This window comes from Candida theae (genome assembly GCF_024610275.1).
Source record: "Candida theae strain CBS 12239 chromosome Unknown scaffold11, whole genome shotgun sequence".
NCBI lineage: Eukaryota > Fungi > Ascomycota > Pichiomycetes > Serinales > Debaryomycetaceae > Lodderomyces > Lodderomyces theae.
In genome coordinates this window covers 190,820-218,499 of record NW_026261481.1, presented here as the reverse complement: position 1 = coordinate 218,499, position 27,680 = coordinate 190,820, and the positions used below count along the sequence as shown (strand labels likewise).

At 41.2% G+C, this 27,680-nt stretch overlaps 12 protein-coding genes and 1 pseudogene across 13 annotated transcripts; 8 read left to right on the top strand and 5 right to left on the bottom strand. All coding sequences in view use genetic code 12, as the record gives it.

Annotated features, from left to right (window-relative positions):
- Window positions 1–169: 169 nt before the first annotated feature.
- HCA4 (RNA-dependent ATPase) lies at window positions 170–2,440 on the top strand (the record flags this gene model as incomplete). Its single annotated transcript, XM_051754394.1, has 1 exon — window positions 170–2,440. The coding sequence occupies one exon, from the start codon at window positions 170–172 to the stop codon at window positions 2,438–2,440; it is 2,271 nt and encodes a 756-aa protein (XP_051606753.1).
- A 124-nt stretch (window positions 2,441–2,564) lies between these two features.
- KGF57_004841 lies at window positions 2,565–6,268 on the bottom strand (annotated as a pseudogene). The gene is made up of 4 exons: window positions 5,053–6,268; window positions 4,449–4,753; window positions 2,862–4,131; window positions 2,565–2,683 (listed from the first exon to the last, which is right to left on the bottom strand). Coding segments are annotated over exons 1-4 (2,910 nt in total).
- A 151-nt stretch (window positions 6,269–6,419) lies between these two features.
- SAS10 (rRNA-processing protein) lies at window positions 6,420–8,090 on the top strand (the record flags this gene model as incomplete). The annotated part of the gene is made up of 1 exon (XM_051754393.1): window positions 6,420–8,090. The coding sequence occupies one exon, from the start codon at window positions 6,420–6,422 to the stop codon at window positions 8,088–8,090; it is 1,671 nt and encodes a 556-aa protein (XP_051606752.1).
- A 7-nt stretch (window positions 8,091–8,097) lies between these two features.
- On the bottom strand, window positions 8,098–9,699 carry KGF57_004839 (chaperonin-containing T-complex subunit; the record flags this gene model as incomplete). The annotated part of the gene is made up of 1 exon (XM_051754392.1): window positions 8,098–9,699. The coding sequence occupies one exon, from the start codon at window positions 9,697–9,699 to the stop codon at window positions 8,098–8,100; it is 1,602 nt and encodes a 533-aa protein (XP_051606751.1).
- A 162-nt stretch (window positions 9,700–9,861) lies between these two features.
- On the top strand, window positions 9,862–10,878 carry KGF57_004838 (cell proliferation protein; the record flags this gene model as incomplete). Its single annotated transcript, XM_051754391.1, has 1 exon — window positions 9,862–10,878. The coding sequence occupies one exon, from the start codon at window positions 9,862–9,864 to the stop codon at window positions 10,876–10,878; it is 1,017 nt and encodes a 338-aa protein (XP_051606750.1).
- Window positions 10,879–11,433: 555 nt separating this feature from the next.
- Window positions 11,434–12,408, top strand: CGR1 (Cgr1p; the record flags this gene model as incomplete). Its single annotated transcript, XM_051754389.1, has 1 exon — window positions 11,434–12,408. The coding sequence occupies one exon, from the start codon at window positions 11,434–11,436 to the stop codon at window positions 12,406–12,408; it is 975 nt and encodes a 324-aa protein (XP_051606749.1).
- Window positions 12,409–12,413: 5 nt separating this feature from the next.
- On the bottom strand, window positions 12,414–12,839 carry HIT1 (Hit1p; the record flags this gene model as incomplete). The annotated part of the gene is made up of 1 exon (XM_051754388.1): window positions 12,414–12,839. The coding sequence occupies one exon, from the start codon at window positions 12,837–12,839 to the stop codon at window positions 12,414–12,416; it is 426 nt and encodes a 141-aa protein (XP_051606748.1).
- A 1,104-nt stretch (window positions 12,840–13,943) lies between these two features.
- Window positions 13,944–15,569, top strand: KGF57_004835 (uncharacterized protein; the record flags this gene model as incomplete). Its single annotated transcript, XM_051754387.1, has 1 exon — window positions 13,944–15,569. One exon carries the CDS (start codon window positions 13,944–13,946, stop codon window positions 15,567–15,569), a length of 1,626 nt encoding a protein of 541 aa, XP_051606747.1.
- Window positions 15,570–16,029: 460 nt separating this feature from the next.
- Window positions 16,030–17,244, top strand: AAT22 (Aat22p; the record flags this gene model as incomplete). Its single annotated transcript, XM_051754386.1, has 1 exon — window positions 16,030–17,244. The coding sequence occupies one exon, from the start codon at window positions 16,030–16,032 to the stop codon at window positions 17,242–17,244; it is 1,215 nt and encodes a 404-aa protein (XP_051606746.1).
- Window positions 17,245–17,548: 304 nt separating this feature from the next.
- CAS5 (Cas5p) lies at window positions 17,549–19,768 on the bottom strand (the record flags this gene model as incomplete). The annotated part of the gene is made up of 1 exon (XM_051754385.1): window positions 17,549–19,768. The coding sequence occupies one exon, from the start codon at window positions 19,766–19,768 to the stop codon at window positions 17,549–17,551; it is 2,220 nt and encodes a 739-aa protein (XP_051606745.1).
- A 3,435-nt stretch (window positions 19,769–23,203) lies between these two features.
- On the bottom strand, window positions 23,204–25,152 carry KGF57_004832 (uncharacterized protein; the record flags this gene model as incomplete). Its single annotated transcript, XM_051754384.1, has 3 exons — window positions 23,204–23,972; window positions 24,105–24,312; window positions 25,026–25,152. The coding sequence occupies 3 exons, from the start codon at window positions 25,150–25,152 to the stop codon at window positions 23,204–23,206; spliced, it is 1,104 nt and encodes a 367-aa protein (XP_051606744.1).
- Window positions 25,153–25,206: 54 nt separating this feature from the next.
- Window positions 25,207–26,358, top strand: KGF57_004831 (uncharacterized protein; the record flags this gene model as incomplete). Its single annotated transcript, XM_051754383.1, has 1 exon — window positions 25,207–26,358. One exon carries the CDS (start codon window positions 25,207–25,209, stop codon window positions 26,356–26,358), a length of 1,152 nt encoding a protein of 383 aa, XP_051606743.1.
- Window positions 26,359–26,549: 191 nt separating this feature from the next.
- KGF57_004830 (L-serine/L-threonine ammonia-lyase) lies at window positions 26,550–27,539 on the top strand (the record flags this gene model as incomplete). Its single annotated transcript, XM_051754382.1, has 1 exon — window positions 26,550–27,539. The coding sequence occupies one exon, from the start codon at window positions 26,550–26,552 to the stop codon at window positions 27,537–27,539; it is 990 nt and encodes a 329-aa protein (XP_051606742.1).
- Window positions 27,540–27,680: the final 141 nt, after the last annotated feature.

The following is a 27,680-nucleotide window of genomic DNA, read 5'->3' as shown; positions in this document are numbered from 1 at the left end:
AGTGATCCTTTACACGTACCTGGCAAATCCAAGCGACCTCGGGTACAGTAAAAGACTACTGAAATACAGCGTATGTTAGACCGAGATGAGATACACAAAGTAAAAAAAAAAAAAAGAAAACAAAATCAAAAAATTCACCCTTCCTTCAATTAATCAAGTAGACACCACCATGAAACCGCATTCCAATGGAGGATCTAAGAGCCACAGACACGAGGGCAGGAAGGAAAGGCGTCAGAAAGAGGAAGAAGAGCTCAAACGGCTCAAGGAAAGAATTGAAAATTATGACCCGCAAGTAGACGAAAATGCCATGCAACAATTCAATGACCTCCCCATCACCCAAAACACTCTACGAGGACTCAAAGAATCTGCATTCATTTCCCTAACAGATATCCAGAAAAAGACAATTCCGTTGGCATTAAAGGGTCACGACTTGATGGGAACTGCCAGAACTGGGTCAGGTAAGACATTGGCTTTTCTAATCCCCGTTATTGAACTTTTGATAAAAAACGATATTACTGAATACGATGGGTTGGCAGCGTTGATAGTGTCACCCACTAGAGAACTAGCTGTTCAGATTTTTGAAGTATTGGCCAAAATTGGTAAATACAATTCGTTTTCTGCTGGATTGGTTACCGGTGGGAAAGATGTGCAGTACGAGAAGGAAAGGATTTCTAGAATGAACATCTTAGTTGGAACTCCGGGGCGCATATCGCAACATTTGAATGAAGCTGTCGGGATGGAAACTTCAAACTTACAGGTTTTAGTATTGGACGAGGCAGACAGATGTCTCGATATGGGATTCAAAAAGCAGATCGACAACATCATCCGACACTTGCCTCCAACGAGACAAACACTATTATTCTCAGCAACCACGACAGACAGTGTTCAGGATTTGGCCAGATTGTCTTTGACCAACCCCAAGAGAATTGGTACATCTTTAGATCGAGATGTATCCGCCATCCCGGAATCATTGGACCAATACTACGTTAGAGTGCCTTTGGAGGAAAAATTGGATGTATTGTGGTCGTTTATCAAGTCTCATCTAAAGAGCAAGATTTTGGTGTTTTTTTCGTCATCAAAACAAGTGCAGTACACATACGAATCATTCCGTACGCTTCAACCAGGTATTTCACTTTTGAAACTTTATGGACGTAATAAACAGACGTCAAGATTGGAGACTACAATGAAATTTGCACAAGCACAACATGTTTGTCTCTTTGCGACTGATATTGTGGCAAGAGGTTTGGACTTTCCAGCCATTGATTGGGTTATTCAAGTGGATTGTCCTGAGGATGTTGCAACATATGTTCATCGAGTAGGGAGATCGGCAAGATTTGGAAGACAAGGCAAATCTTTACTCATGCTCACACCAAATGAGGAACAGGGTTTCTTGCAAAGACTCAAAGTCCATAAAATCGAACCAAAGTTGATGAATATTAAGCAGAAGAGTAAGAAATCGATTAGGCCACAGTTGCAGTCGTTGTGCTTCAAAGACCCCGTAATGAAGAATTTGGGACAAAGGGCTTTTATTGCCTACTTCAAGTCTGTGTATGTCCAAAAGGACAAGGAGGTATTTGATGTTGAAAGCTTGCCCGCCAAGGCATATGCTGCATCATTGGGTCTTCCGGGGGCACCAAAGATCAAAATCAAGGGAGGGTCTGCTAGCAAGGAGAAAAAGAACGAGTCGAGGAAGCTACTTGCGTTATCGAAAAGTGATGCTGATGGCGAGATTGAAGAGAAACCATCTAAAGTAAAGACCAAATACGATCGAATGTTTGAAAGAAAGAATCAAACGATTTTGTCCGACCACTATTTAAACTTGACAAATAGCAAAGCTAATGGAAAAGAGGACGAGGAGGAGGAGGAAGAAGATTTCATGACGGTGAAACGACAAGACCACGAATTGAAGGATGATGATTTACCAGATTTGCTGTTGCCAGTGTCTAAAAGACAAGCAAAAAAGGCCCTTTCGAAGAAGGCATCTCTTGCTGGAAAGGGAAATCCGACAAAGTTGAAATTTGATGATGATGGTGTCGCCCATCCAATATATGAGCTTGAAGGTGAGGAAGATTTCATCAAAGCTGGGGATGCCAAACAACAAAAGGAACAATTTTTATCCAAGGAGCAAGAATTGATGAAGGTGACTGATGCTGCTGACAAAGAAGTGGAAAGGCAGAAGCGTCAAGAGAAAAAGAGAAAGAGGAAGGAAATAGAGAGAAGGATGAGGGAAGAAGAGTATTATTCAGAAAGTGAGGATGATGCTCCAGATTTGGAGCGTGATATGGAGTTTGATGACAAAAAGGTTCCAACTAGAGACACCACCTGGTTCAAAGAGGAGCCAGCGACTAAAAAACAAAAGAAGGATGAATTTATTGAAATCGATGAGCCAGAAACTTTGGAGGATCTTGAATCTTTAGCAGCTAGATTAATTAGTAACTAGGAATTGAATATAGACTCAAATTCAGATATATCGAGCGCTGTTTTGGCCGATTCGCTAAAGTCTAAAGCCAAAAACTTCATAACCACTTCTCTAGCTATGGAGTAGTTCTGTTCCTCGTTTGCCGTTAAAAGAGCCATCTCGCTAACCAAATCTTTTCCTTCATCGAGTTTGTGACCAATCTCATCAGCTCTTGCAATGATCTCCAGGGGAATCCCACAAACTTTGGCACAGTGGATTCCGTAACTATTGTCGCAGATTCCCAGGACAATTTTGTACAGGTAAACTAGCTCAGTATCTGTATTCTCATTCTCCAAGAATACCTGCGTTGACAAAAATTTAACCTTTTCCTTAGCCATTCTATTGAGAACCAAATTGCCACGAAAAAGTTCCAAAAAATGTGTGGATATAATACACCGAGGACATTCCCTCTGCAGGGCAAAGTAGGTCAATGCGCCTCCCAATAAAGCCGGGGAATCAATTGAATCACTACCCTTACCAAATTCGTCAATAATCACCAACGATCTTTCTGTTTTGAGATCAATACATTTGGATAGTTGGTTGATATCAATAGCAAATGTAGATTGCCGTTTCTCTAATGACTCTCGTGACAGGATTCTCGTTAGCAACTTGTCAACTACTCCAATTACCGCTGACTGTGCTGGAATCGCGCAACCCATTTGGGCAAGCACCACAATCAAAGCTGTCTGATTGAGAAAAATCGATTTGCCAGAAAAATTTGCGCCTGTGACTACATGTATTCGTTCTTGATTCGAGTATGCCACGTCATTGGAAACTGCTGTTTTCAGATTTGATTCCAATAAAACATGTCGCCCATCCTTGATTTCCAATTCGAGTCCCGAGGTTAATGTAGGAAAATTGAAATCTGGAAGTCCAGAAACTTGAGCCAAGGAGCATAAGCAATCCAATTCAACAAGACCGTCAATTACCTCAAAAATCCGATCTTCGTAGTTCAAAACTTCCTCTTGCAATCCTTGTATGATCTCAATCTCTCTATCGTTGATTAGGGTGTGAACATCGCCATAAGTTTCGTCCAAATTCTGCACTTCGTTGCATTTGTAATAAGCATTGGTGGGTGTAGCAAACACTTGTTCCCATTCGTTTGGCAAATTCAAAAGTGTTGCTGCATTGGATATATCTACAGACACCAAGAATCCCAATTGTGGAATGTAAACAGTGTTGAAACGTTGACTGTACATGCTGGTTAACGTGTGTGAGCAGTTTTGCAAAATTGACTCCAAATCGTTGTAGATGACTCTTAATTCATCAATATTTTCATCGACGCCGCTTAGGACCCTAATCTTCCCTTCCTCTGCAGACGATTGTAACTCAATAATCAGAAGGATGGTATCCGAAAGTTTTTGAAACTCAAAGACGTCGTCTTTTAGTAAATTTTGGAACTTGAAACTAGGAGGAGGATCAGCTGCTGCTGCTGCGATAAAGCACAATCGCAAGAGCTTTGCAACCTGGACAGAGCTTGACAAAAACAGAAGCAATGATCTCCAGCTATTCCAAAGTAGCTCATTTGCTCTTAACCTTTTGATATTCCGAAACAGGCTCTTTAACTGACCAAGTAACTTTAATATCTGTTTCCGGCTTTCCTTGAAAGACTCTGAACTGAACAATTTAACCACAGCTTGACGTTCTTCAATAAGATTCAAATTTGCCAATGGCTTTCTTGTCCAGTCACGAAGGAGCATATACCCTTCCCTTGTAGCCGTGTGATTCAAAAAGTCAAACAAGTTGCTCACCGTCTCTTTCAAAGCAGACCTTTTCGTATGCAGATCCGATACAATTTGTAGAGCATACAACAGATCAGTATCCAAAAACATGAGATTTTTGAAATTGAACGCATCAATCGAGTCAACCATTTCCGCTAAACATAGATGTTCAACATTATCTGCAATACCAAGATACATCGCATTCAATGTGCCCATCGAGGAGGAGTTAGTACAAAGAGCTTTTTCGCCTCGAGTATGTGAATGCTTACGCTTAGTTTGTAATAGGGAGACTTTAAAGCCGCAGTGATAAAAAGTCTCGAGCCAATAGTGCTGATATGCTGTTCAAATGACTGGGCTAAACTCTGAAGGTCGAATCTTGTGTAATCAGACACAATCTTGACAAATACTGAAATATTCCGATCGACTCCCAAGGCTCTCAAAAAGGTCATCATGCCCTCCGTGCATCGTGAAGACGCAAACACAATATCCGGTGCCAAGTCATCAATTATTGCTTCCACGTAAGAATTTGGACATAACACTTCAATATCCTCATACACAAGCAATTTTCTATTCTCTACATCCAAACAACTCACCCCCAAATTCGACCGATAATAATCCAACGACAATATCTTTTTCCAACCTACTTGAAACAGAATCTCTTCTGCAATTGAAATCAAATCCTCATCCATTCACAGCACCTAAGAAAGTGAAGATACCGATGTGTGTTGGCGTGTGTGTTGGCGTGTGTGTTGATGTGTGTGTGTTGATGTGTGTGTGTGTACCCTTACTTTTAATTATTTTTTTACAACCAAAAATGTTAATACCCGCACTCATGCATTTTCTTCACTACACACAACCCCATTTATTCAATACATGGCGTAGCTATGATCTTTTCAGTGACTGCTCCTAATCGTATAAGCTTTCCAAAGATATCTCTGCCTTCATCGTCAATCATCTCCACATCTTCGTCTGCGGAATGTCCGCGGTTGACATCCACTATACTCAACTCTTGCAAAAAGTCAGTGGGTACTCCTTTGGTAACATTAAGCTTTACACCATTGCCAAGATCAATAGTTATCTTACCTGATTGATGGATATTGATTTTTCCAATCTCGCCTCGCAATGTCGAGGTACTCGTACCAAGCAGAGATCTGGAAACTCCCTCTTCTTCAAGATCTCCAGTTGTACCTGGCTCTGGCTTCACCATAGTAGCCTCTCGTGTATACGTTGGCAAGTGCTGTGGTAGCTGGAAAAGAACGTATTGATCGTCGTTCCTTTCACGGGTGGATAAATTCCTGAAACTTCCAGCTAGGATATCCAACACTTGTTCATGATCCGTAATCAATTTGCTAGCTTCGTCCGTGGTAATCAGGTCGTTCTGAGTGATCTTGCTCTCAAGCTTGGCTTTGTTTTCTTTAATCACTTCGATCTTGTCCTCGATGGCTTCACTCTTTGCTGTGGCTTCTCTGCTTTCAGTAAGTGATATTACCGCGGGAGTACTTTCCGCGGAGTCTAGCGGTTCAGTCTTGATAGCAGATGGTTGCTCTTCCTTAACGTCTACTTCCCTCTTGATTCCATCGTCCCTAAATGGCCTGAATGGGAACAATTCAGTTGCATCATCCTCAAACATATACGCTTCCGTCATGTTTATCTTTGTTGGGTCAGCTTCCTCATCAGAATCTCCTCCACCGGGAGTGGCTGACTTGCTCTCCTTCTTTTTTAAGTTGTTTATAAAGTCAGGAGTTGACAAACTTTCGCCATTACTATTGTACATCAAGTCCGCTGTCAATCCTAATTTGGTCCCTCTCAGGTTACCAATGGATACGGATCCAGCAGACAAGGGACCTGACGTGACCAAATGTGTACCTGCGTAGTTATTACGACCTCCTCGGCCTCTTCCTCTGGCACTACCTCCTCTACCCCTATTCGATGCATCTCGCTGTACTTCTTGTTTGACTTGTGGTGCAGCTTTGGCCCGCTCTTCCTTTGATTTTCTTTGTACTACCTTGGGCTTAAATTTGAGTCCAGGTTTAGGAGCGGGAGAACTGGAAGGCTTCTTCGAGTTCAATGATTCTAAACGATTGGACATGATTTTGATGGTGCAGTAAATGCAAGGATTTAATGGTGAAGAAACAAATAAGAAAAAAGAAAAAAAAAAATAAAAAAAAGAAAATAATAATCGATAAAATCAAATGAGATGAGCTTCTTGATTTGCAACTTTTTTGACAAATCAGCAATAAATGGCAAGACAGGCAAGGAACACCACTGAGGACAACTCGGACTTGGATGAAGTTGACGCATTCAATGCTAACAGGTCCAAGATTTTACTAGACCAAGCTGGGGAGTACGGTCAAGATAGAGATTCCGAAGATGAAGATTCACAGGAAGAGGTTTTGGGATCAGCTAGTGACGAGGACTCAGAGGAAGATCATGACGAAGCGGAGGAGTCAGGTGATGAAGAAGGAGAAGCCGAAGCCGAAGCCGAAGAGGTTGATGAAGAGAAAGGATGGGGTGGTAGACAAAATTATTATGGTGGAGATGATGGCAGCGACGATGAGGACTCGAAGCAAATGACGGAAGAAGCGTTGAGACAACAGAGGAAGCATTTGCAGGATTTGGAAATGGATGATTATGTTGATGATGAGATTCTAGAGGATTGGCAAAAGAAAGCTGACACATTTGACACCAAGGATGGTGCTGTTTCTCAAGTTGTGATTGATACATCAACAAACCTCGAGGGGCTCGATGACACAGAAAGATTAAAATTGCTAAAGCAATCTTTTCCAGAATTCATACCTTTGATGAGGGAATTGGAGGAGTTGCGACCCAAGCTTGATGAGTTGAAGCTGTTGGATGAGAATGTATGCACGACAATCAAAGTCGGGGCTTTATCTGGCTACTTGGCGTCAATTACATCCTACATGGCCATATTTCTAGACAATCTCCGTAGCGGGGAAGGCTTTGTATCCATGAAGGACCATCCAGTGATGGAGTCGATATTGAGCTCGCGAGAGGTTTGGAGGCAAGCAAACGAACTACCACTTGAAGTCAAGGAGGAGTCTGAAGAAATTACAAAAGAGATAAGTTCGAGTGATATAGACGAAGATGACTTTGTTGATGCGAGGGAGGAGCAAGAAGATAGTCAGTCAGTTGATGAGCAGGATGAAGAAGAGGAGGATGAACAAGAGGAAGTTCCTGAAAAGAGTCAAACCATTGATATTCACAAACAGAGAACTATCAAGAGGGCACCGAAATCAACAGGTGATGACTTTACTGAAGCTGACATTGATGACGTGGACATGGAAGATAAGACACGCCGGAAAAAGACTTTGAGATTCTATACAGCTAAAATTGACAAAGCAGCAGCTCAGAGGGAGAAATACACCTCTGGAGATATGGATGTCCCTTATAAGGAGAGGTTATATGAAAGGCAACAAAAACTTATCGAAGAAGCAAGAAAAAGGGGCCTCGACAAAAAAGATATCAATGATGATGAGACTGTCAACGATGGTGACGATGATTATGAGAATCGCGTTTGGAATGAGGATGGTAATGAATACTACGACACTCTCAAACAAAATAAAGCTTTGAAATCGGAAAACAGGAAACTTGCACATGCAGCAGCAGTTAAGGCAGCCAAAGAAGGAAAATTGGCTGAACTACAAGAAGAAATTGGACAGGATGGAAAAAGAGCCATCAACTACCAGATTCTCAAGAATAAAGGTCTCACGCCTCATCGTAAGAAGGAGTACAGAAACTCAAGAGTTAAAAAGAGAAAACAATACGAGACCGCTAAAAAGAAACTCAAATCGGTTAGGCAAGTATACGACAGCGAAAAAAGTAGAGGTCCTTACGAGGGTGAAAAGACTGGTATTAAGAAAGGGTTATCAAGATCGGTTAAACTTGTATAGATTTATATTAACGGCTAAATTGAATATCATCAATTCTCAAAATAGACTTGACACACTCTGAGGCCAAAACAATAGCACTGGTACTTACCAACACTGGTTGTAAAACATGTTCGTCAAACGTATTTGACGCGCCTGACCTCCTAACGGATATACCAGCATTCTTTTCTCCGTTTTCATGTCTATTTCTCAAATCAGTGACAACATTGATAGGATTCAAACCAGCATTTTCTGCCAAGGTTGTGGGTATCACCTCCAAAGCAAGAGCAAATTCTTGATAAACAAATTGCTCCACGCCAAACAATTTATTTGACTCCTTCATCAATTGCCTGGAAACTTCAATTTCTGGCGCACCACCTCCTGCAATCAACGCTTTTTCCTTGACCAAGCATCTAACAACACACAAAGCATCGTGTAACGATCTCTCAGTTTCATCAACAATTAAGTTGTTTGCACCTCTGACAACAATAGATACAGTTGGCTGGGTGTTTTTCGATGTGATTCCCGTGATTTGGACAATCTTGGAGCTGGAGCTTTCAATTTCCTCAACCAAATCAGCAGAGCCTAGCCTGTCCTCGGTAAAGTTGTCAATGTCAGCAATTGGCTTGCATCCAACGGCTTTGGACAAGAACTCAACTTCATCTCTTTCAATATCTTTGATCACCATGATATTTAACTTTGATAAAAAGTGCAATGCCAAATCGTTGACAGCGTCCCTCAAAATGGACTTCTGTATCAACAAAACGTTACATTTGGCCTTTTTAATCTTTTTACATATGTTTAACAAGTATGCTCTTTCTTCTTTTAAAATTTTGTCCATTTGCCTGTAGTCGTTCACAACAACATTGTTCTCCATATCTGGCTTTGGTGGTGACAATTGGAACTGGATTAACCCAATCTTGGCCTTTTCTATCCTCGTGGGCCCACCGGCATTTTTCACAACATTTTGTGTCAAAACAACACCATTTATCAACTCAGTGTCATCGATCGTACCTCCCAATTTCTTCACCAAACGAATATCGTTCAAATCAACATTGTTTTGCTCGTCGTTGATCACTTTTAATACAGAGTCAACCGCTAATGGAGCCAATAACAGTGAAAATTGGGACACAATCTTGGAACTCAATGAAGTGGAAGCAGCCTTAATCAAGATTTCTCTATCGTCCAACTTGATTTTGGAGGCCATGTCCAAAAGTATTTCAACACTACGCTGAGCTGCTCTTTGGAAAGACTCGGCAATCAATGTAGGATGGATTCCCTTGTTCAATAGCCTCTCAGCAGCTCCTAATAAGGCACCAGTTAAAATGGCAACAGTTGTAGTTCCATCACCAGCTTCCACATCTTGCGCATGACTAACGTCTACAAGCATTTTGGCTGCAGGGTGCAATACTGCCATGTGTTTCAAAATAGTTGCACCGTCGTTGGAGATGATAATTTCACCTTTGTTTGTCCTGATCATCTTGTCCATTCCTTTCGGACCCAACGAGGTTCTAATCGCATCGGAGACCGCTCTTGCTGCTAATATATTGGCCCTGCGCACCTCTTGTGGCTTTTCTTTATCCTTGAATGTCGCATTGGATGGTGCCTGTTGCGGCCTGGCTACAGAGGTCATTGTTTGATGAAGGACACAGGGTACACTGAAAGTAGTAGGATTTTTTTGCAAGTTTTTTTCTCCTTTACTCATTTGGCTGGTTTTTTTTTTTTTTCTTTTGTCTTTTTTTTTTTTTGTTCTTCTGATTCGAATTGATTCCATCGCGTCGTTTCAAGAGGCACAATGGGTGAAGACTACACAACATTTGAAAAGTCGGGGGTTACCCAAGAAGAAATTCTTAAATGCTCATTCTCCAATTGGTGTGATTTGTTTAAGGACCATTTGTTTCCGTATAGAGTGATCAACCCACTTCCACCTACTTTTATCGACTATTTACTCAGCGATGGAATAAAGCTAGCAACGAAGCAAACGAGACTAGAACAAACTAGTGATAACGAATATAGTGATTGGGACGAAGATGAGACAGACAATTCTGACCCTCCTCATTTGAAGTTTATCCACTTGCATGATCAAATTAGCAAGTATGTGGAGAAATTGGGAGGTAAGGTGATCCCCAAATTGAATTGGTCAAGTCCAAAAGATGCCAGCTGGTTGTTACCAGGAAACACGATCAAAAGCATTGAAGCCAATGATATATACCTACTTTTGAAATCATCAGACCACATAGTTGATGATTTGTTGTATCCCTTCCTGGAAGTTGAGGATCCAAAGGATGTCAAAGTTGCGTATGAATTGGTTTTAAAAAAGTGGGAAGATATCAACCCTGCATTAGAGTTTAGGGTGTTTGTAAAGGATGGAAATATCCTAGGTATATCTCAGCGTGACTTAAATTACTATGACTTTTTGAAAGACCTAGAGCCAGAGTTGAATGCGAGGATCAGCAAATTTGTTTACAATGAGGTGATTCCAAATTTGAAAGTGGAAAAATTCATTCTTGACGTGTATATACCAAGACCATTCGATAAGGTTTACATTATCGATATAAATCCATTTCTGCGTAAATCAGAGTCGCTACTATTTACTTGGAATGAATTGTTGACACGAAATCCTAAGGATGACAATGAATACGAATTCAGGCTAATCAACGAGACTAACCTTGCGGCATTTGCAAAGAAGCAATACAGTGAAAGCCAAGTGCCGATAGACGTTGTTGGTGCGGCCAACGACACAGAAGCTTTGATCAACTTGGCTAGAGAATGGGAGAAGTTGCAGACAAAAGATGGGAGCATATCACCATAATTAACTATTCGACTTCAGCCCTGCAGCTTTTGCCATACTGTCGAGAATCAGGGCCCCAAATGTTACAAAGTGATTCACACAGTACGAAATTTAATTTTAAATCCGTACTGACGGGGAAAGAAGTGCTTTAACGCGGCATCAAGAACCAGCTCTCTTCAGATCTGAACCAGAGATTTATAGAACATCAATACGAATGGATGAGTGAGGATGACTACGTAACTAGGTCTTAGATTGAGCACATTCTCCATATTACACAATTGAGAAGTCTGCCTAAAAAATTTTAACAAACTACACAAATCGCTCATTTTGGTGGCCCGCATATGTTGGTTACAATTACTATGTAGAGTATTACAACAAACAGTGCATTAACCAAAGTACTCTGCGTTGCAAGATGTAGTTTTATTGTCCAAAGTCGTGTAAATTTTGATTATTCGCATCCCGAACCTCCGATCACACAACGGTTCTAAGATCTGAGCGCAAGTTTAAAACAGCAAATACACATTTACCCTTATTTTTGCAGACGCATTGCACTACGTTGCCCTACACTTCTAAAGCATGTCTTTAATTGCAACTGAAAGGAACATATTCCCGCAGAGCTACCGTGGACGTTTGACTGAAGGGGTAACGTATGACTATCGCAACAATAACTTATTATGGATCGACATCATCCAAGGTGAAGTTCATCGTCTACTGTTGGATGATCTTAACAAGCATGATGTTTTGAAATGGCCTGACCCAAAGGAATCAATTGGTTTTGTTTCTCTCACTGAAAGGGAAAATGTGGTGTTGGTTGCCGCTAAATCTGGGTTAGCCTATGGCGATTTCAGCACAGGCACATTGAAATATTTCTTCAAATATCCATTTACCGAGGAGGAAACCCATAGATTGAGATCGAATGATGGAATTATAGACCCCTGGGGTAATCTTTGGATCGGAGTTATGACGGATTTCCCTGTTAGTGCAAAAGAAGGTGTTCAAGCAGAGGGAAAATTGTTTCGTATCACTCCAGATTTAAAAGTTGATGTGATGTTGGAGAACACCAAGATTTCCAATGGCATGGCTTTCAATGACGACGGGAGTGAGGTGTACTGGACTGATTCTTTAAACTTTACAGTATACAAGTTCAAATACGATCATGAAAAGAATGCATTGAGCAACAAGACTGCATTTATTGAAACTAAACACTTTTATCCAAACGAAAACGACCCTGAGCCAGATGGGTTGGTTCGCACACTCAATGGGGATATATACTCTGCTGTATTTTCAACTTCAACAATTTTGCATGTCACTGAAAGTGGTGAACTAGTAGAAAAGATTCAAGTACCAGCAAAAAGATGCACCTGTGTTACCATTGGGGGTCCCGATGACGATGATTTGTATGTAACCACAGGGCACTTGAAACTCGACGATTTCGATGCCAAAATCGATGCAGATGATATGTTCGGAGATCTTGGTGGATTTTTGTTCAAATTGAAAGTCGGACTCAAGGGACAAAAGAAGAATATATGGGGTGGGAAAGTAGATGCGTAGTAGATTCAATTGATTTCGTCTAGCTCCAAGACTCTCTGCACAAACTCTTCCACTAACTCATTTTGTTCCACGCCACCTTTTCGTAAATCATTCAATTTGAGATTCATCACTTCCAATTTTTGCTCTTGGTTTAGGTTACTGATAAACCCATCTTCTAGTATTGTGAGAACTGACAAAAGATGGAATTGTAAGGCTGGTTGCCTTAGTAGGTACTTAATCTCTTCATCTTGAAGAAACTTGTCAAATTTTGTCATTGATTCAAAAGATGTATCTGCAGCTGGAGTTGGCAACTCTTTCGATGCTGGCTCTGCCACCTTTGATTCTTCATGTTTGTGGGCTTCCGACTTGTAACATGCCAAAGAGCAATAGGCTCTTTTGCAAGTGGGGCATTTATATTTGCTTTCACTTTTGTTGCATATTTCGCAAATCATGGAGCAGTAGTATCTACCAACAAAGAGATATGAGATGAGACGAGATTTTCTAGTGACATCGCACAAGAACTTTTTTTATGAGCAACTGATTTATCACTAGCATTTCCAGGTCATGTTAGCACGATATCACCGCAGTCATGATCAACACGGCAAGTAAAAATGACACTACAAGTATATTTGCGAACTGATTTTCGACCAGCTTGTGCGACACGGGAGAGTTTTGTCGATGTTTCCTAGCGGGCCTTTCACATTCGCTGTCGCCTGAGTCCCTTTCGCAAAGAAAAGAGAACTGCCAAATGTTCGACAACATTTATGCATCTTTTCAACATTTATTGAAATTCAAAAGTGCCACATATGACACTCATGGTTTGCAAGATGTTTCAAATGCAATGCTATAACCGCTTCTGACCAAGACACCTAACCATGAAATGCTCGGCCACAAAGGGTTGGCAAAATTGTCCTGCTAGATACAAAGTTTGCGTGATGTCCGACCAAACTTAGCTGGTTAGAACTAGAGGACGAACATTTGTCGGGCATAATCGAGTCATCATTTGGAGACACCAAGATCTTCATATTGGGTAGTGATAAACGCCAAGCCTAATCTAACAAGGAGGAGTCAGGTGATGTGTTCTGTCGTGAATCCTATCTCCAAAGCTGAATCTAAAAAAATCTTGCCCTCTAGAAACTGTAAAGGTAAATACTTCACTTTGGCTGTAAGGATTGTACAATTAGCTATCTGAGTAACGTAACTGTCTTTCAGTGATGTTGACAACATATATGCTGCGTGTGTTAAACACCCTCAGCAAAGATCAACCACTCATAGCAAAAACAAAAAAAAAAAAAGAAAATTAATGTAATTGGTTCTGGAGCAAACGGTTTTTGACCTCGTTGGGCGAGCCTTCCGAACTGTGTGGATGTCTAGCAAGACGATCAAAATTGCCGCCAGAGTATAAAATTTCTTTCTTGTTTTAAGGCGCAATTCGTGTTGAACATGTTTTGACAGAATGTGCACGACTGTAAGAATGAACACGTGATGAGACACTATACCTTGCAGAAAATTCGCGACAACAACCCCTTTCTTCAACCAATTGGGTCTAGTCAAGCATGGAACAGGAAACTCGGCAAATTGACCCGTCCCCAGTGCATGACATTATCAACGGAGATGAAATCACTCTTTTTTCCCTTGACAAATTAAAGATCGAGTTGAGAGACGATACCTTTAGAGAGTCAGAAATTGTCACTACAAACCTTTCTGCCATAATTCACAAGTTTAACAAAATCATTGAAAGTGGACTTCAAGGAAGTTGTGAAGGCTTGCCACTACTAGGCGGTGTACTTCCCGTTCTCATAAACTTAGTTGCAAGAAGTGATCGAAATCGAGAATTTTTCACAACTGATGTCTTGGAAGTACACGAGTTTTGGAGTTTAGCTCAATCATTACTAGTTATGAAAGATGATACATTGGCTTGGTTGGCCTTTACATTTCTCGGACAGTTTATTGTTGAGTCTCAGAAAGTTGGCAATTTCATGAGGTTTTTTCATAGTGAAGGAATCCACAAACTGGTTTATCAACGCGTGGATGACGAAGATGACGTGGGGGCATTCGACGTTGCATATGAACTCATTAAATATAATGCTGAAAACTTAGATGAAGCTGATACTTCCCTAATAGAAGGAATAAAGAACAAACTAGAAGATAATTTCGAGGCGATCAAAGACAGAGAGTATGTCGAGAAAATGGTGGAAGTAATTGCGTATTCTGGACCTGACAAAGATGCATTCGATAATTTACTCAGAAAGCTTTTGCAGGTGGAAGACGCCAATATAGCTAGGAAAATGTTGGTATCAGCTAGCTTAATGTTTACAAACAAACGCAATGATATTCCATTTGATCAATTAAAATCACACAATCCATACGTGTTTGCAGTGTGTTGCATTGCAATTGGGAACTGTATAGAAAGCGATGCTACTAGAGAACTGACATACGATTTGGTGGATGCAAGGTTTGGCCTAAAAGACAATTTGGTCAATGCCTTTTTCAAAGAGTTCAAAATCACAGATGTGATACAAATTCAAGCCATCCATATGTGGACCAATTTGATGGATGTGAGGCTTGCTGATAAGATAATCACACATTACCAAAGCGAGCTAATTGCTCTTAACCTGATTGTACTTGACAACTCGCAGTACTACCGTGAAATTAGTGCACTATACTTTAAATTTTTGAGAAAGTTGCTCATTTTAACTACAAAAGACATCATGCTAGGGCTTGGTAAGCAAATAAGTTCACTTGACAGCACTGTACCTGACTTCAAATGTGTAAAATATGCCCTTTTGCAAAAGCTCAACTTTGACACTGATGCTGGACGCAAAGAGCTACTACAATTGATGAAGTCAGTGGTGACCCAGTTGGATCATCTGGATATATTGGAACAGATCAAAACGATCTCGATTGTAAATCAAAATTTGACATCAGACAAGATTAAACTTGATCCCCAAGAAATCACCCAGTTCTATCTTCAACCTCTTACGGAGCTTTTGAAACAAATGCATGCTGCAGAAGTCTCATCCACGCAGGATGCAAACTCTTGGCAAGTGAAAGCTCTCAGGAATAATTTAAAATATGTGGCTGCCACAACCACCAAGGTGCTTGATCTGATTTCTACTGGGGGCTCCGTAACTGCCTTAGTTCCACTTCATCAAGTGTGCCATCAAATTATTACTGCGTAGCATGCAAAACCAGCTTGAGAACCTTGCTCCGTGGGACGGAAAAGTCCAGCAAAAGTATGGCATAAGTTGTGGAAAAAAGCTTCTATCTGTGGCTTCCACCGTTTATGATCAATCTACGGAAATGGAACTCGCAAGCGAAGCAACTCGGGCAGAATTAGAGATGTTGTTCTTTTTTGTGTTTTTCGCGGCATTCGAAGGGTATGAAAATAAACTGAACAAAAAAATTTTTATTTTTTAGTGAGGATTGTTTTGTGTAATACTGTGTTGAGCCGCACTCAGTACCACATTGGGCTTCTCCGAGGTGCCAAATAATTTTCATTGAAAAAGCCAAGGGCTGAATTTCAAGTGATGCAGCTATATAAAGAACCCAGATCCCTTCTATGTATAATATTTGAAAATAAATGTCTTGTTTTCCCAAAAACCACGAACTCAAATCAAAAGTGCCGCTTTAGACACAAGTATGACAGTGCAGACAGTATTCTCCAACTTGGTTCGTGAGGAGCCTGATCCAATCATCAAAACTATGCAACAGTACGCAAATGACACTAACCCCAACAAAATTGACGTTTCAATAGGAGTTTACAAAGACAAATCGGGTGCATGTTATGAGTTCCCAAGTATTACCAAAGCCAAGCAGATTTTACATGACAATGATCCAGGACACAATTACACCAGTATGGCGGGCATCCCAGAATTTGTTGCTGGTGCACAAAAACTCGTTTTTGGTGAAGAAATAGCTAGCCAGGGAAAAGTGGCTTCGATTCAAACAATCTCGGGGACCGGGTCTTTACATATGGCCATGTTGTTGTATCGTGAAGCAGGATATACCAATTACTACGTAGGGACACCAGCATGGCAAAATTACAAACCCATGATTGAGCACATTGGTGGGAATGTAACCACATACCGGCACTACAATGAAGAATCCAGGTCGGTTGATTTTGAGAGTGTCTTGGCTGCCTTGAATTCAGCACCGCCCAAATCGGTCTTCCTTTTCCAAACTTGTTGTCATAATCCAACTGGAGCTGATTTTACGCATGAGCAATGGAGGCAAATTGGCCCCATTTTGCAAAAGCGTCAACTAATTCCATTGTTGGATACTGCGTATCAAGGTTTCAGCTCGGGGGATCCTTACCAAGATGCTTGGCCTATTCGATACTTGTACAAGTTGGGTTTGGAATTCCTTGTTTGTCAATCATTTTCCAAAAATTTTGGTTTGTATTCTGAGCGATGCGGCGCAGTTCATGCAGTTGTGCAAGATATCGAATATGTGTCCAATGTCCAGAGCAACTTGGTTGTCCTATTCCGTCATGAATGTTCCTTTGCTCCGGCCTTTGGAGCTAGGTTAGTTGCAATTATACTCACCAACGACAAGTTGAGGAACCAGTGGTTGAATGAGTTGAAGGACTCAACAACAAGATTAAAACTGTTGCGCCACCAAATATTGGAAAGGTTGACTAAATTGAAAACCCCAGGAGATTGGCAAAATGTTGTTGAGCAAAAGGGTTTATTCTGGTACTCAGGTTTAACCAAGGAGCAAAATGAGCAATTGATCGCGAAACACAATGTATATTCAACTACAATGGGAAGGGTCAACGTCGCTGGGTTGAATGATGAAAATATCGACTATTTCTGCCATGCAATCGACAGCGTGGTTAGAGATAATACACATTAACCAGAAAACGATTCTGTACCAAATGTTCTTATATTTTTCTTTCTTTTTTGAAGTTAACCATAATTTAAAACCAAGTAAATAGTTATTAACAAAACTCCCTCCAATAAAGTTTCAAGATTAAGAATCAAACAATATAAATATGCAAAATTGAAATTCAAAAAAAAGGACCAAAATATCACCTAGTATTTAGTATTCGGGTCCGAGTCTCCGCACGCAAGCCATATTTACCGTGCCTTATGCTCTATGTACCGTCTCTCTCTCTCTCTCTCTCTCTCTCTCCCCATCTTTTCCCCTAACTCCGCCTTCACACATTGGTGAGACCATGTATTTTCTTCAAATGTGCCTTCAAATTATCCTTCCTATTGAAGCATTTACCACAGTTTGGCTCTTCACACTGAAACGGCTTCTCCGAAGAGTGCGACTTGAGATGTCGTTTGACGTGCTCTGGACGTTGGAATCGCAGGTTGCAGATTGGACACTTGTGCTTTTTCCTAGGGTCAACTTTATCATTCTTTTCTGAGCGATTATTACGCACTTTAGGTCGAGTAATGTTAAGATCTTCTGGAATGGCAATGGTAACAGTTCCATCCTCTTCGATAATGCTCTCAAAGGAGCTGTTGGAACCCTTGGATGTATCGTCTTGTTTAGTTTGAGTTTTGGCTTTAGCTCTGGTAGACCTTCTAGTGGGTTGTTTGGGTGTGACAGCTTCTGCTTTTTTAGTCTTGGAGCTTTCAACAGGGAAAGTAGCCATTGGTGGTAGTAATGTTGGAGTAGCTGATGATGACGTGTCAGTATTGAGCTCATGCTTGTTGTCCAGTTGAGTAGGAGGCTCTTCAGCCAAGTTTGCGCTCAAATCGATCGATGCAGATGGGAATCCACCACTAGAAGGTACTTTCCTATGCTGGTTAAATGAAGAAACAGACTGGTTCAAATTCTGTGTGATCTTTTTATCAAACTGGGGATAAGTACCGCCATTGTTGTCAAACTCAGCCAGTAACAAATCAATCGAGTGGGCCTGCACATCCTCGTTATCATCTTGATCATGCAAATACTCTTGCTGTTGCTGTAGCTGCTGTGGTTGCTGTGGTTGGGTTTCTTGTTGCGAATGCTGTTCGCGGTTTGAATTTGGTAAAGGTACCATGGCATTGGGCAACAACAATGTTGAGCTTGAGCTGCTTTTCACTTGTGGGCGTTTACTCATTTGGTGCAACATCTCATGATCCTTTCTATTCTTCTTTATCAAACTTGAATAAGACTTTGCCTTTTTCAATTGCTTCAAAGCGTCATTCTCTTGGTCTTCCAAACATTGGTCATCATAATCTTCACTTTTAAACGGACTGAAAAATGTTGATTGTGATGATTTCAATTTTTGTGAGCCTGGTGTAAGTAATGGCGTAGCGGTCAAGTTGTTTGCTCCATAGTTTTCCTCGTCATCCAACGAATTCATCCCCTGAGAGGGTGTATAAAATGGATTCAATGCAGAATTATACGACGAAGCTGAGTTTGTTTTCGATGCAAGTACGGCCGCAGTGGCATCCAAAGACACTCTTGATCGCGATCGCGAATGGCCCTTGATTTTATTGGCCGGGGTCTTGGTCACCTTGTTGAACGCAGTTGCTGCCAAATTAACGGGTGAAAACGACTGTGAACAGTTTCTCAATGGAGTGGTATATGAAGACACCGACATCGACTTATTTCTACCGGGTCTTCTAGGAGTTGAGGCAAAATGCAGTTGATTTGGAAGCTGTTGCACAAGATGATGCTGTTGCTGTGGTTGTTGTTGGTATTGCAGTTGTGGATACATCGGCTGTTGTTGATAATATGTCTGCTGACTTGTTACTTGTTGATAGCCACCCTTGTGCTGTTGCAATTGTTGTTGATGCAAAGGAGATTCAAACGAAGGTATGGATCCCAACGAATAAATAGTGTTTGAGGAAATGGATTCAGGTATAGCTGAATTTTGACTTGGAGGGTCCTGATTCAACGACATCACCGAGTTGTTATGATTGTGCAGAAAATTTTGACCGCGAACACAAGCTGCCTCGTCCAATGATACGTCTCTTGAATGACCAAAACTGACGCTGTCAGCATCTACAATATTTATACCCAAGCCAGAATCATCAGTGATGTAGAATTTGTTTTCCGGTAGGTTTGTGGAGACTGGTACAACTTCGTCATCGAACATCGAGCCATCATCAATATACTCTGTTTTGGAGTGAAAGTTCAAGGCCAGTGATAGATGTTCTGGTTGTTGTTGTTCTCTGAAGTGAGTATCTTTATGCAGGTATTCTTGGTGGCCCCGGTGCTGGGATCCAACAATTTGATGCGGCTGCTGTAGTTCGAGTTGTTGCTGCGGTTGTTGCAGTTGTTGCTGCAGCTGTTGTTGGGTCTGCTTCAGACTTAAAGATAACACGTGATTTTGAGGGAATTGTTGCGATGTTTGATCATACAAATCAAATGTAATGGTCGAATCGTCAAACGGTTGGGCCAATTGGGTCGGAGAACTTAGCAAGTAATTTTCCATTATATGGATACTCTGTATATCTGTAAAAGTTCTAGTGCTATCTTTTTTTTTAACCTTTTTATTATGGATTTTCGTAGTGGAATGGACGACAGTACCAAAAAAAAAAGAAAAGGTACAGCGTAGGATGAGAGGTATCTGGTGATTGTTGAGTCTTCTGATGCTCTGTGTTGGTCAGTGTATATGAGTTGTACTGTGTGGTTGTGCTATCTAAATGAAGCGTTTGTTAAGGTAAAAAAAATAATTTATACTGGGCTGTGGTTATGCAATCGTAGCGTATAGCTCAAGTTCATGAAATTTTAAACGAATTGTTGTAGTTGAGATGGGTTGAAAAAGAATAGTTGAGAATGGGGTTATAGATGAAGTGGAAGGGTAATCGACAGGGTGGACGTGTGTGGTTGATAATAAAGCGAATGTAATGGGTGATGAGAAAGTAGTAGATTGTACTGTTAGTATTTTGTTGACCAGCTGGATGAATTTAAACAAAACTTTAAGAAGACGAAGAAAGAAAGGAAAAAAAAAAAAAATATTAAAAAACGAAAAAAAAAAAAAAAAAAATCTTTAGTTAATGGAATGGCAATGGAAATGGGAGAGAAGAGGGAGACAACGTAGCCAACAAAAGTAGCTATTTACATGATGCAGTTTATCATAAAAGCCTTGAGTAGATGCTGCGGTCACACAATTTCTTTTCAACAGAAGCACGTTTGTAAAAACAATTGTATGCTTAAAATATTGAATGGAGCATCTGGCGTTTCTCTCATGATTTGTCGTTGTCGCGGGCTTAGCACTTTAAATTTCTTATTTTATTTTTATTTTATTTTATTTTGTACTTTAGTTAGACGCCTGATAATCCCATTCACTATATACTTTTCTTAGTAAAACTTTATGACAATTATGTAACTTCACTATAATTGATATAAACCTTATTGAGGGATATATAAAAGATGAAAACTAACAAATTGACAGTAATCTCCATCCCTTCCTCCGCAATATAACAGATGTTTCCAACCAGCGCATGTTAAATTTTGCTCAACTAGACTAATCACGCAGTTGTTTATCGCTTAGATGTGGTTTTAATGCATCCATTTCTCCGTTCTCTTTTCCTTTGTTTGACCCTAGTGTCACTAGAGTAGTATATGTGCTTAACTAATTGCTTTTGCGTGCACAAAGAATGATTGGAACAAGACAGAAATTTTTTCCTACAAACATCCCACATACAACACAACACAACACAACACAACACAACGCAACACAACGCAACACAACGCGCCCAACGACAAAAAAATAGAGAGGTGTGTGAACAATAACGGCTCCTATGAAACCTACGCTACATATTCAAACACCGTCCACTATAACAGCTTGCACATTCCAAACCTATACAAATGAGTTTTCTCTTTTTCAAATGGCGCCCTCAGCGACTTCCTCTCAGTACGAGATTTGTCCCACTTTTATAGCCGAGAAACGCCAAAACAGAGAGAGAGAGAGAGAAGAAAAAAAAATAAAAAAGAGACAAAAATAAATTTTAAGACGCGTCACACTCTCCACAACAGAAAAATAAAAAAAAAAATAAAAATAAAAAAAAAAAGACAAATGGGGTAGTGTACTTTGTTTCAAAATTCTCTTACTTCGTTCTTCTTTTGCTGGTGCTAACTCTAACTCCATCGTAAAGCAAAAAAATGAGGGGCAAACCAAAGCGGGGCAGCCCGTCACAAGATTTCAACCCACCGCTCCGTATAGCAATCTCAAGCGCACTCACTTAATTTAACTTTAGTTTTCACCTTATTTTGGAGCTCCCGTAATGTTTCTTTCCCCGATTTCCTCTTTCGGGGCGGACAAAAACTTCTCAAGTACTATAGTGAGATGGTTCTTGGTTTGCCGGGTTCATCGTTAAGCATATGTATACATGTACACCATACACAAGAAACTTGAATTAATAGCTCAAAGATCAGGGCAAAGTAAGATATGGACGTCTATCGTTGCCGAAAGGTGTCCCCAAGCACAAGCCAGTTGCTGCCAACTTTGAAAATTTTCGTTTGTTTTGTCATGGAAAAATAAAGAAAGAGCACTACGCTACTGTGTGTACTTTGAAATTCGGATAGAGCGACTATATCTTTGCCGATTCCTACATTTCAACATGAGACTTAGTTAAGACAAGAGCCTGCATTAGAGGTTTTGTAAACTTAAAGAACAAAAATTTCTATTTTTTTTTTGTTTTTTGTTTTTTTTTTCTTCGTTAGTTTGTTTGTTCTAGTTTTGTGTCGCTTATGCAACAGGTGGAATCGGGTATGTCGTCGTGTGCATAATACCTGTGCACATAAATAATCCATCATTCGGTTTGGACTCAACAAAACTCTATTTAAAAAATGAACGAATCAAAATCGATTTCTATGATGTAGTCGAAATGAAGTATTATTATTTTTTTTACTGTAGAGTACTTAGCAGACTTCACAATGAATAAGAGAGATGAGCACATAGCCAACATGCTTGTTCAATTTGGAGCGTTACATTTTGGTAGCGCGAATCGTGGCGAATGAATTGTTCCAGAACATTTCCTGTCTCTTTGATGTAATCAATAAAAGCTAAGCACATTAAAGATAATCAGAACCACTTTTTTTGAGTTTGGAATACTCATGCTAAATTTAGAAACAACAAAGGTGATATATGTCAACAGTTACGCCGGCAGGATTAACATCCTGATCGGGAGAGATAATTGACACAAAATTGATTAATGTTAATGTTGTCTATGCACAAGGCTTGATTCTTATGGCATACAATATAGCCAGTTATGATCTCCATGGGTCATTCATATCTTAGAGCAGAATAGTCACTACTGATACCCCTCTTCTGTATTGTTTCTCAACTAACCCGAAGTTGTCGTACACACCAGCAAAGTACATTTTTCTTTTTTTTTTTTTTACTATCGGCGCAGCTGGCCCAATTAAAGTAATTCTAGTCAGAGGAATCAGAGTTGGCTGGTTGCCAAAGGTGGATAAAACTCTTAGTTTAGCTGCAACTGCCGAAGGAAATGATGTAGTAGCCTATGCACGTCAATTACATTCCCGCAAAATTGTACAATGACGTAATCTACCAACATATATGCTCTCGAGGCGGGACTAATTCATATTGTCTGCATTAGTAATATGCAAGTTGGTTATGAAATATTTTCAAGTGAGGTGGTTTTGTGGTATTGTAGCGACCGACATTATCGGATAACACAGAGACGTCAAAAAGAAAAAAAAAGCTACCAGGTAGGCATTTGTTCAAAGTATTCAGCTCCACAATGCCAGCACGATGAAGCAAATAGTTTTCATCTAGTGTTAGTCATAGGTAACTTTTCATAAACAACGTGTAGAGCTCTTATTAAACTATCCTCAACGAAAAGAGCTTTGGATACACTTCTTCAATTACAACGGAAATGTTGTCCGATTGTTCCTTCAACTATGATACAAACTGAGCCATTTTTATCATAAGGTCCTTAGATATTCGTTCTGATTCCATTGTCTTGTGCTCCTTGATGAAATCGTTCAAGTTCATCATTTTGAAAAACCCAAAACACATCAATATGGTTTCCAACTGGTTCCACAAGGGTAAATGAAGTTTGGAAAAGAGTGGGTGGTATGTCTTGAGAATACGCCATTTGGACAACACCACAAGCTTAAACAAGTACATGTTGAGGTCATTGTAGAATTGCTTTGAAAGTAGCCTGGCGGGAGGAATCTCGTCAACGTCTTCTTCATAGATTGCATTGTATCCACTGGAGTTGAGTTCGGCTTCCACTCGCTTGTCGTATCCCCAGTCTGCAAGCCATTGCGTATAGTTCATTTTTATGGCGACCAACCCTGCAACAAACCCAATCGCCTTTGTGTATGTCTTGAACACTTGCTTCTGGTTACGCACGTAGAATCGATGCAAGTCTGGATACCTCTTGGAACCGAGTAGCGAAAACACGGGCGACGACACAACAATTAGCAATATGGAAACAAGGTTGGGCACATAGATCAAGTTTGTGATTGCACTTGACTTGTGCATGACATACGCAGCAAAGTTCTGGAATATTGACGACTCGCTATCCGCTTTGCCGCCGCCGTATTTGATGGCATAGAATCGATCCAACACGCGATCTTTGAACGAGTACACCGCGACTAGCACTGCAATTACTGCATTATGGAGCAAATAATTCACAGCCAAGTTCTGCCAATTGATTCGGCTGTAGTTGCGACCGAGCAGGAAATTGATCCAGATGGGATTGAGAATGTGCCGTTTCAAAAAGGGGGACAAGTACATCATGTTGAGTTTGTACCTTGTTGGTGTGAGGTAGTTGCTTAATATTTGCGCATACAATATGGGGAAAATCAAAAGCTCCTTGTTTTGGTAGAGCTTCATCAAGGGTGAGTATATGCTGGTGGACTTGTAAGTCGACAACTTGAATGGCCTCGATAGGCTGTCTGATACGAGGATCTGCGACTTGGAAGGAGGGTTCAACTCGCCGTGGTATGCACTGAGCAACGACACTAGGGCGTAGTCCTTGGGGAACGAGTCCGTGTCGACTGTGGCAAAGTAGAGGAACGCGCAGGTGATCAAGTTGGCGAGTTTACTGACGGTGGTGGTGGCTACTACCCCGCCATTCAGTCGTAGCACCTTGGACAAGCTTGTTTTGTAGTACTCGAGGAGCTGGCGGATCGGTTGGTTCAATGATAGGAAATTGGACCACTGAATGGGGTTTTGTAGACGCACAATGTGAAGTACGATCATCCATTTCGCCCAGCTACGTAGTGATGGGTGAGTGAGTATTCTGCGGCATAACAGCTGGACAAGGTGTGGCGTGGCTTCTTTCTGTTCCACAGGCTCGTTCTGTTGTTGTTGTCTTGTCTCAGTTTGCTCCAAGTAGTTGTATATACTACTGGACATTAGCTCATTGAGCCTCCTAGTGGATTGACTGGGCACAATCATGTATAGCTAGGGTTGCAAGCGAAACGTTGAAGTGGTGTGTACTTCGACCCTCTGTTGTGCTCTTTTTTACTCATTTCTTGTTTATCAGATGCTTTTAGCGCGTAGCAGAAGCGCCCCACTTGTGTTCTGTGGAACCGGTGCGACTCCATTTAAGTGTGAACGCCGCCGAGACGCTCCACCTACTCATTTGTTCTACCGCGCGCCACGAAAGAGCAGCATACAAACTTAGCAAAATTGTCTCCTGTCAGAAAATAATAATCTCTTTTAGGAAAGCCAGGTAAACAAGTCTGGGACCAGCTCTACGCAGAACCACTACGACATACAGCATCTCTGCTAGACTCAACAGCAACAGCAACAGCAACAGCAACAGCAACAGCAACAGCAACAGCAACACTACTGTCACTGGGTATTCTAGAATGACAGTTGAGACTGCTCATGATACTTGCCACAACACAGACAGGATACACAGAACACCATCACCAAGTGACAGAATGGAGAGGCGGCGCCAAGGGACAAGCAAACCAGACGTGCCGTTGCAGTTCAAAGTGAGGCAATTCTCTGCGTCTCCAAGAAGCCACAGTGATACAGAACAGACTTCAATCACACCAACCACTAAAGCTACTCCGAAATCGAAAGGGTTGAATGTGTTTGCCGTGTCGCCGTTGGACACTGGGAGTATGCTGCGTAGTCAATCAAGTGAGAGCACGTCGTCGAATGCGAACTCGGTCAAGAGACGTTCCTCCATACTATCAAACAACACGCAATTGCCGTTGCTACTGGAGTCAGAGGATGAGACTTGTTCTAGCAGCCCCAGGCGAACATCGCTTACACCCCAGAGTGAGACAGCACTACCGCTGAAGGACCACCTCCTTCAATTGAGTATAGACGAACAGTTGAGGATACTAGCACTCAAGGAGATGGCGATTGTGCAAATAAAGGAGCAGATGCAGAACCTAAAGACGAAATTGCACACGGAGGAAGGGGAGTTGCACAAGCTACGAGAAGTTGTTCAGAGATCGCTATACCAAGAGATTAGTGGTGCTGCAAGCAACACTGCCGCCACGGTGAACAGACAGCGCACAAATTCCAACCCCAGAGATCAAGCAATTGAAAGTATCAGAGCCAAGAGGCGATCGTCTTCTGGAGCAGCACGGCAACTTGACGCTGGTCTGGCAGAAGAAGGTGGCAGACCGTCCAAACTATGGAGCGGAATCACCAAGCCGTTCAATATGTTGCAACAGTTTGATACGATGCTACAAAATGAATTTGAAAAGTCGTTGGTGTTGGACGAGGAGAAGAGGCGGCACGAGCAGCAGCGCAGAGGAGAGCAGCCATTGCAGTTGCAAAGTTCGAGGGAGAGTAATAGAGTCTCACAACATCTGCGTCGGTCGGAGGAGTCAACAAATGGTGCTGGTGGTGTGACGTCTCCTATGCAATCCGGAACAGCACAGTCTTTGTCAGATTATAGAAGCAGTGACGATAGACACTCAGATGACGTGATCCAAAAGGTGTCGGATTCCATATGGTCCTTTGTCAATGATGTGAAGCAAAACGTGTTGTCATCATTGAACGAAGAGGATATGGCGAATAAAGAGTTTGATGTTGATGACCAGACTATCGATTTTTCAATGTACAAACGGTAAATGGTCCCGTTATGCATGATAAAGAAGACGTGGGGTTTAAGGAGGAGAACTTTTGGAACTTAATTACGGGGCAATTTTTGTGGTAGCGTTGAAGGATCTGAATCGGAACGGTCCGATGTTTTTTTTTTTTGTTTTTTTTGAAGGTCGCGCGTTTCAATTGTTATCACTCAGCTTCATTCAACAACATACTAATGAAGTTACCCTCCATAAAAACATCATTCGTCGAGGTCACGAGCAAATTAGATAATCCACCGTGTCGTATTTTTTTCAAAAATGAACTAGAGCAACCATCGGGGAGTTTCAAGTTGCGAGGTATTGGATACCTAGTGGCAACAAAAGTCCAAGAGGCGAGGGAACTAGGCAAGCAGAAAATCGTTGTTTTTTCATCGTCTGGCGGTAATGCAGGGTTAGCGGCTGCTTACGCTGCCCGTTTCTACGAAGCCGAATGCACAGTTGTGCTACCAAAGGCTACGAAGCCCGGAGTTGTTGATAAATTGAGTGCATTAGGGGCAAGAACTGTTCTCCATGGGGCTCATTGGGGCGAGGCCGATGCTCACTTGCGAGAGGTTGTTATCAAATCAGTCAGAGATGATGAATATCCAGTCTATTGTCATCCATTTGACGATCGTGTGATTTGGGAAGGCCACGCTGAAATTATCAACGAAATTGTAAAGGAGCAGCAGTTACCAAACTTTGAGAAAGTGAAGGGTATAGTATGTTCGGTAGGTGGTGGTGGGCTCTACAATGGCGTGGTTGAAGCCGTGAGGCCTTATTCGGTTCCAGTGCTCGCAATGGAAACAGCGCAAGCACCAACATTCCATGAAGCTGTCAAGGCAAACAAGGTGGTTCATTTGGAAACCGTCAATACGATTGCATCTTCGTTGGGATCACCATATCTCTCGTGTCGATCATTTGAAAATTACAAATCGCATCCGACACATTTGGGACTTATTGATGATTTGGACGCAGTCCAAGGAGCAATAGATCTTTTCGACAAGTTTGATTACATGGTGGAGCCCGCATGTGGGGCAAGTGTGGCTACAGTTTTCCGGAAGCGAGATTTGTTGAAAAAATTTGGCGACTTGAAACCTGATGATATTGTGATAATTATCGTGTGTGGAGGCGCGGGAATAAACGAAGATATAATCGAACTGTATAGAGAATTGATTACCAGTAGATAAGGGAAGCTTCATACATAGATGTTGCATAGATCAGAAATACCATGCATTGTGTTGTTTAACAAATTATACGTGAATTTTCAACTACAAAGGGTTTGTTTTTTTCTTTTCTAAGCACTTGATATAGCGTGATATTTTATAAAC